At 33.4% G+C, this 8788-nt stretch overlaps 1 protein-coding gene across 2 annotated transcripts; it reads left to right on the top strand.

The window, feature by feature from the left end:
• The first annotated feature begins 47 nt into the window (after positions 1 to 47).
• LOC133180558 (eukaryotic translation initiation factor 4E type 2-like) lies at positions 48 to 6251 on the top strand. Of its 2 annotated transcripts, none has more exons than XM_061315044.1 (7): positions 48 to 102; positions 1040 to 1115; positions 2147 to 2275; positions 2758 to 2862; positions 4089 to 4241; positions 5078 to 5214; positions 5719 to 6251. In XM_061315044.1, exons 1-7 carry the CDS (start codon positions 83 to 85, stop codon positions 5759 to 5761), a joined length of 663 nt encoding a protein of 220 aa, XP_061171028.1. In that variant the 5' UTR covers positions 48 to 82; the 3' UTR covers positions 5762 to 6251. The 2 variants fall into 2 exon arrangements, with proteins under 2 accessions (XP_061171028.1, XP_061171027.1); XM_061315043.1 differs by lacking the exon at positions 48 to 102 and adding an exon at positions 244 to 386.
• The last annotated feature ends 2537 nt before the right edge of the window (positions 6252 to 8788 follow it).

The following is an 8788-nucleotide window of genomic DNA, read 5'->3' on the forward strand; positions in this document are numbered from 1 at the left end:
CATGAGATTGTAACGAATCAAAATTTAGCTTACAACCCTCATGAAAAGTGAAACCGGAAGTACATTAATAAATATAGAAACCATGAACAACAAATTTGATGCGTGAGTATTTCACGTTTTAAAGCTTTGCATGTTGTATTTCTTTTTTTAGGTTACTGCAGAAAGTAATTTAAAATAAGTGCCTTCTTTGTGTAAGATCAAGCGACAGGCATTGTGCATTGAAGGAGTGTTAAATCAGGCGAAGCCTTATTGTGCTTGTGACGTCAGATTTCCGAATTGCCTGACTGTTTACACTCGTACAGACACGTGTAATATTGTGTAAAAATGCCACAAAAAATCAAATCTTTTGACGTTTTACGTTCTACGGCTGAGGATAATGAAAATGGGTATGGAATATTTATATCAAATATGTTTCATATTTTACCAATTCAGTCTTTTTAAGGTCTTAGAAAACTAAATATATTTTCCCGGCTTTGATTTCCATATGTGATTGATTTGATGATCTTTTTGCCTCTAATGTTTATAGGTCAATGTTCATTTTAAGATTCAAATAACATCAAATTAACTAATAAGAATTATTTAGATCACATATATTTATTCCTTATTTTGTTTAATACACTTTGTTTCCGATGAAAGCTTTTGCATAAAGTCATTATCTGCATTCTATTCTTTTCTGCATCTAACATTTTCCATTGTTTATATAGCCAAAAATTCTTATTGCACATTATGTAAATAGCAAGAAGAATTTCGATTTAGAGTGAACTGGTTATAAGTTTTTCATAATCGTGTAATTTCACTGCTTTGCTTCAGTTGAAGTTTTATATTCATCATAGATAATTTTCTTGAGTTTATCTGTGATTTCTTTGTAGATTCACATCTTTATAAAGCACTAATTTTAAAAATACATGTAATAGTGCTTCAGATGCTGCATTTGACAGAACTAAAGAAGAAATTTCAGATGATCCTACTTTATAGTCTTACAATGGAATGTTGGTATTACAGCTGTTGTTTTTATTATTTTGATATTTTTATGTTATAGTTTAAAAACAGAAGACAGTGGAGAAGAGGACAATGATCAGAGGAATGAAGCAGAGGACCCTCCTAGACCCTCTCCTGTAAGTCTATAGGCAGTTACTGGAGAATTAAAATATTACTTATTAATGATAGAATATTATCACTCATGAAAGACCGTTTCCTTCAAGTCTGGAGGAGAGGAAATACAGACAGTTATTTGACAATTAAAATGTTAACACATGGTTAATATTGCAATTTTCACTCTTGAAAGTCACCTGTAAGTGAAAAAGAGAGGAAATATAAATGTAATCTGAAAATTAATATGTCAATCTTCACTCATGAATGAAAAGTAAATGTACACTTTTTGACCAAGACTAGAAGCTTGTTAAACAAAATTGAAATGGTGAACCATTTCCTAATATTTTTATTTCCTTGCATACATGTTTTTTTCTTGTACAAGTATATTCATTTTATGAACTTTTTTGTGCTTTAAAAAAGGTGATAACATTAGCTTTTTATTGGATTTCTGTTTTACACAACAACACACCAGTACAGTGTAACTATATTATACAATTATTGCTGGTTTTTGAGGTCAATACGATGATTTAGACACCTGAGGAGTACAATATTCACCGAGCCCGAAGGGCGAGGTGAATATTGTACTTCGAAGGTGTCTAAATCATCGTATTGACCTCAAAAAACAGCAATAACTGTTTTATTATATGATTAAATGATAGCAAACTCCTACAAGACTGTTTTTTTTTTTTTGCTTTAATTGAAAGTTTTAACGAGAAATTTCAACAAGAACACATTGTAACATGAAAAAATGGAACAGGAATAATTCATTATATTGACCTGTAATAATTCCTTATATTGACCTGGAAGGTCACGTGATTCATTATATTGACCTGCAATAATTCGTTATATTGACCTGGAAGGTCACGTGTAGGTCAACATAACGTAGTATTTTTCTAACATTGTTGGATCTCAGCCAATCAGAAAGAGGGAAATTATTCAATCATATAATAAAATATAATATTCAGATATACATGTCACACTAAATATCAACATCACAGTAATTATTTACAAAGTTTTGTATACATGTTCAATGAAATTTTTCTTTCCTCTGCAGAAGCCTGGCCCTGGGGAGCACCCTCTACAGTTTAACTACTCCCTGTGGTTTTCCAGGAAAGCCCCAGGAAAACACTCTACAGCAACTAGTTATGACCAAAATCTCAAGCTTGTGGGAACATTTGCATCGGTAAGTATTTTATTAAATATAGAAGCCGTATACAGTAATGTCATGGCCTGGGCAGTGGAGAAGGTTCTATTATATTCTCTTATGATGAAGAACCATCAGAAGAGATGTTGAATACATGTACATTGGACAGTTAGGATAAGATAAATTTGTTGTTTATACACTCTTATGCATCGAAATGCTCATCCTCACAATGTCAAGGTTCTGTGTGGAGTTCCAAAATCACAAAAACCTTGACACTGTGAGGATGTGAAATGCTTTGCACATACCTGTATTTACATGATATATATACAGTTGTATAAGTATGTGGTTATGAACATTTTTCACCGTCCTCCAATTTTTTTATCATCCATCACAGTTTCTTTTTTTCCCCTTAAATAATATTAAAAGAGTTTGAATTTTTTAATAAACTATTTTAATGCAACATTTGTTATTTTATCACATTAACTGTTGTATGCATAAATTTAACCATTGTTGTATTTCAGGTGGAACAGTTCTGGAAGTATTATGCTCACATAGTGCGGCCCAGCGATTTAACAGGGCATAGTGATTATCATTTGTTTAAGGAAGGAATTCGTCCGATGTGGGAGGTAAATTCATAAACCAGAACAAAATGTGTAATCAGCTAGGTACAGATTAAGGAGGCTTAGTAGTCAAAAAATCGATCCACCTGAAATAAGAGATTTGATTTTTCTAGCGTAAACTATTAGTTTGTAAAAGGAAAAAAAAACAACATGCACCAGCTATAATATTTAATGTAGACTGCACTCTCTTAATTTTAGTACACAGCTCTTCTTTTCCAAGATTTTTAGGCCAAGACCCCACAGCCCTCTTTTTCCAGTTATACACATCTATGATAATGTGTAGTTTTTAGCTCACCTGAGCTGAAAGCTCAAGTAAGCTTCTCTGATCACCCGTTGTCTGTCATCCGTCTGTCCGTCCGTCTGTAAACTTTTCATATTTTTGACTTCTTCTCCAGAACCACTGGGCTAATTTAAACCAAACTTAGTACAAAGCATCCTTGGGTGAAGGGGAGTTTAAATTGTAAAAATGAAGGGCCAAGTCCCCATCAAAGGGGAGATAATCAAGATAATACAAAAATTGGGTGGGGTCATTAAAAAATCTTCTTCTCAAGAACCACTAGGCCAGAAAGGCTGAAACTTATTTGGAAGCATCTTGGGGTAGTGTAGATTCTAAATTGTTCAAATCATTACCCCTGGGGGTAGGATGGGGCCACAATAGGGAATCCAAGTTTTACATTGAAATATATAGTAAAAATCTTTAAAAATCTTCTTCTCAAGAACCACTGGGCCAGAGAAGCTGAAACTTAAGTGGAAGCATTCTGGGGTAGTGTAGATTCTAAATTATTCAAATTATGACCCCCGGGGGTAGGGCGGGGCCACAATAGGAAATCCAAGTTTTACATTGAAATATGCAGAAAAAATCTTTAAAAATCTTCTTCTCAAGAACCACTGGGCCAGAAAGGCTGAAACTTATGTGGAAGCATCCTGGGGTAGTGTAGATTCTAATTGTTCAAATCATGACCCCCGGGGATAGGGCGGGGCCACAATAAGTACTACGGGGGATGAGAGAAATCAGGTGAAAAACAGCAAAGCCAAAGTTACTCAGATGAGTGCTGTGGCCCATAGGCCTCTTGTTTTTTTTCTTTTTAGATATGTTTAATGCACTAAGTTTGATATAAATGTACAGTGTACCTTAAAATGTCAAAAAGTATTCGGAGCACATTGGCTGTTACACTGTAAACAACAACTGACATTTTAGTAACGTTTTGTAATTTTATTATTCATACTTGAAGGATTCAGCAAATAACAAAGGAGGTAAATGGATTGTTCGACTTAAGAAAGGCTTGGCCTCACGGTGTTGGGAGAATTTAATACTAGCCATGCTGGGAGAACAGTTTATGGTAGGAGAGGAAATATGTGGAGCGGTCATCTCAATACGATATCAGGTATGTTAATGGTGCTCTCATTATCTCAATACGATACCAGGTATGTTAATTGTGGGTTTGTCGTCTCAATTAGGGATGGGTATCGGCAGAAATTTCGTATCGTGATATATCACGATTTTCCCCCAAAAATATCACGATAAATTGTGATATTTTTACATACAATTTTTACTACAATTTCATATGAATTTTCATAATATGAACATTCCCATAATATTGAACAAACAAATGAATATTTATAGTAATGTACCAAATACCGGTATTTTAGTCTTCGTATCACGATACGTATCACGCAATAAAAAATCGTGATATACCGGTATACCGATAAAATCGCGCATCCCTAGTCTCAATATGGTATCAGGCATGTTAATGGTGAGGTCGTCATCTCTATACAGTACCAAGTCATTTTGTCCAAGTATCCTTCTGTGAAGCAATGGTGAATGCCATCATATGGTTTCTTTTAATGATTTTCCTTATTGACAACAATTAAAAGTTTCCATGGTTTCACATACACCAGTTTAGGGTGAGATTATCATCTCATAGTATTAGATGTGAGCATTTTACCTACCCGGTACATGTACACATATCCAAAAAGAATGAATAACCTTTTAGAAATTCCCCTTTGGAAATGATGTGTTATATGTAACTCCTGATTTTTGACAATTAAGGTTTACCTTTGTAACTACTAAATATTCCAGAAATTACACAGAGTCTTCCCTAATATTTAGGACATTACAGTAACTTGCCATTGTATTTATAGCATCAATTTCTTAAAAAGGGCTATCCCACCCTGTTTTACTGTTATCTAAATCTTCACTTAATATAATTCTACTTGCCAGGAGGACATTTTGTCCCTGTGGAACAGAACAGCCAGCGATCAACAGACCACGTCCAGAATTAGGGACACACTAAAACGTGTTCTCAACCTTCCACCCAATACAATCATGGAGTACAAGACGCACAATGATAGCATCAAGTAAGTTACATTACAGTTGATCCCACCCAAACTCAGTGTTATACATGATGGAATTAAAAGTAATTCAAAAAGATTGTGTGAAATAGAAAAACTGATACTTAAATAATTTAAGAAGCAATAACATTAAAAAAAAAGATTTTTTATTGCTTCTATGGTTTGAAAAGAGACCATGAATATTCATATCCTCCATGGAATGACTTTACAATTCTTCAGTCGTGAAATTAAAACTCCACAAAATTTTTTTTTCCCACAATCCACAAAAACTTGACATCACAAATACATAGAATTTCACAGTACACGGAAACATTGCTCTTTCTATAATGATTGTTAAGAACATCAAATATGCAAATCCACGAGTTCAAACTTAATACAAAACCTTTTTTTTTTTGCTTTTTTAAAAACATGACACCAGTTAGATAAAATATGGATGTAAAACCATCAGTTTTTATACAAGTCATGTTATAATTACACGTAAATTATGACTGCTTTATTATTTTATTACAGGGACAATTCAAGCTTCAGAAACACAGATATTTTTATGAGGTGACAATAGAACAACCTGTTATACCAGTAGAGACTGTTACAAAGAGACAAGGTTCACAAAATGTTACTGTGCTCTGTGTTTGGAAAAAAGTCGACATTTTTCTGTTATCATGTTTATAGTACAGAGGCACAAGGGCAAGAAAATTATAAAACGTTTCAGTCCCCACTTTTACATGGCAAAATGGGCAAGAAAGTTAAAATGGATTAAGTTCCTACCAAGTGTTTTCGTACAACAAACAAGTATTTGTGACAAGCACTGTGGTACATGTGGCTCATGATGTTCAGGATTGAAATTGTTTTTCAGTTTGCAATTAAAAGAAATAGGAACAAGTCAGATTAGTATTAAATTGATAAAAAAATGTTCTTTTAATGTCATGTATATACAGAAGATACAAAGTTTGTATAAAAACCTTGTTAAGCATTTTAACAAAAAGTTTTGATGCAATGTGTTTGTGTAAACAAATGTTGTTTTAAATAAAAAATATCAAAATCCATTTATGGTGCATTTGTTCATACATTTTATTTGGTTTGTGCAGAATATGAAAGATGTTCAAGCACTATTATTACCTCACCTGAGCAGCTTTTCTGATCACTTGTTGTCCGTCCTTATAGATCTGTAAACTTTTCACATTTTCAACTTCTTCTCAAGAATTAAAGCTAATTTTAACCCAAGTTGGTACAAAGCATCCCTGGGTGAAGGGGAGTTTAAATTGTTAAAATGAAGAGCCAATTCCCTTTACAAGGGGAGATAATCAAGAAAAAGACAAAATTAAAATAAACAATAGGGTGGGGTCATTAAAAAATCTCAATCACTCGGCCAGAAAAGGTGAAACTTATGTGGAAGCATCCTGGGGTAGTTAATTAGATTCTAAATTATTCAAATCATGATCCCGGGGTAGGGTGGGGCCACAATAGGGAATCAAAGTTTAACATTGAAATATACAAGAAAAATCTTTAAACATCTTCTCAATAACCACTGGGTCAGGAAAGTTGAAACTTATGTGGAGGCCTCCTGAGATAGTGTAAATTCTAAATTGTTCAAATCATGACCCCAAGAGTAGGGTGGGGCCACAATAGGGAATCCAACTTTTACAATGAAATATAATGAACAAATCTTCTCAAGAAGCACTGGGCCAGAAAAACTGACACTTACATGTATGTGGAAGCATGCTGGGGTAGTGTAGATTCTAAATTGTTCAAATCATAGCCCCTGAGGGTAGGATGGGGCCACAATAGGGAATCAAAGTTTTGCATTGTAATCACATGGAAAAAAACCTTAAAAAATCTTCTTCTCAAGAACCACTGGGCCAGAAAAGCTTAAATTTATGTGGAAGCTTCTAAATCCTGAGGTAGCCTAGATTCTAAATTGTTCAAATCTATGGCAACTTGGAGTTAGGGTGGGGCCATAATAAGAAATCCAAGTTTTACATTGAAATATAATGGAAAAATCTTTAAAAATCTTTTTCTTAAAAACCACTGGGCCAGAAAAGCTGAAACATGTGGAAGCTTCCTGAGGTTTTGTAGATTCTAAATTATTTAAACCATAGGCCCCAGGGGTAGGGTGGGACCACAATAGGGAATCAAAAGTTTTATGTTGAAATATATAGGAAAAATCTTCTCAAGAACCAGGCTGAAACTTATGTGGAAACTTTCTGAGGAAGAGTAGATTTTAAATAGTGCAAATCACTTTTTATAGATAGGTCAAATTTTTGTGGTTTAAGTAAAAATTACCAATTCCAGGGCAATTTGAATTCGAAGTTAAAGGAGAACTGTTGTACTGACTAGGGCAAAATTTTCATATTACATGGGGGATATGAATTCATGGGTTTTTTATACCACAAAACAATGAAAATTAAACCCCCCATGAAAATAAGTGATTTTACAGTAATATAATTACAAAAAAAATGCTAAAACTAAATTTGTTTACAATATTTATTCTCTCAGAAAAGTACTCTTTTACTGAGAACATACATCTGAATGTAAAAGAAGATAGGAATGTACATTAATTGTCAGACAGAATAACACAGTATATTCAAATTTTGAAGACAAAAATACAGTTGTATTACAATTTACATATTCATTATCTCTCTGAGTATTTATTTACCTTTATTTTTTTTTTTTATGGAATCTCATAAAATAAAAGCCAAGGTAAAAAATAATGAGTAAAAAAAATTTAGTAATACATCAATTCACAGGGAACTAATCTGACTAGATAAAATTTCTTTCTGTGACAATAGTGAACTGTTAAACTCCAAGCACTTCACTGTCAAAACTGAGTTCATCCACCATCTTCTCAAACATACACAGACATACACCATCAACACTGAGACAAACTTTTTGACAAGCAAATTAAATCCAAAAAAAAAATAAGTGAACTGAACTAGTTTGTAAAGCATAGTGCATTAATTGACATCAAAATATAAAGCTACACATAATACAATAATCACCCTCATTTCTCAATGCCACTAGATGGTTAACTGGAAAAATGGTAATCATTCATGTTAATTTATTTGTCAATATCACAATTTTGGCACTTTTGTATTTTTCAAGCACTTTTTACTGTAATAATTTGTGACAATACTTAATTTGATCCCCAAGTCAAGTAAAATGCACTTAAAATAAAATATGTTCACATATCATGAAAATCCATTTTGAAATAAGACCCATGGGCCACAATGCTCACCAGAGACACTTTGGCCGTGCTGTTCTCCATCATCAGATTTTTCCCCTCTTTATTTACATTCAAAATATTGTCCCCATATTGTAGCCAAACACTAGCCCCAAGTTGAATCCACACATTACGGGATACATAGCCTTGCTTTCCATAAGAGTTTTTTTTTTTTTAAATCTGTTTCCCTGTAAACTAGCTGCAATAATGTAGCCCTCTCCGATTTTTTTAATCTGATATTTTCAGGAGAGGGCTACAATTCCACTGCATCTCCATAATGGTGCAAATATATTTTTTAGATACGGGCGACTGCAGGCAAAATAAATTGTTTTTGCATTCAACTTACTTCCAATAAGACAGAAT

This window comes from Saccostrea echinata, unplaced genomic scaffold, assembly GCF_033153115.1.
Source record: "Saccostrea echinata isolate AGI-Se365-2 ecotype Australia unplaced genomic scaffold, CSIRO_AGI_Sech_v1 ptg000006l, whole genome shotgun sequence".
Lineage (NCBI taxonomy): Eukaryota > Metazoa > Mollusca > Bivalvia > Ostreida > Ostreidae > Saccostrea > Saccostrea echinata.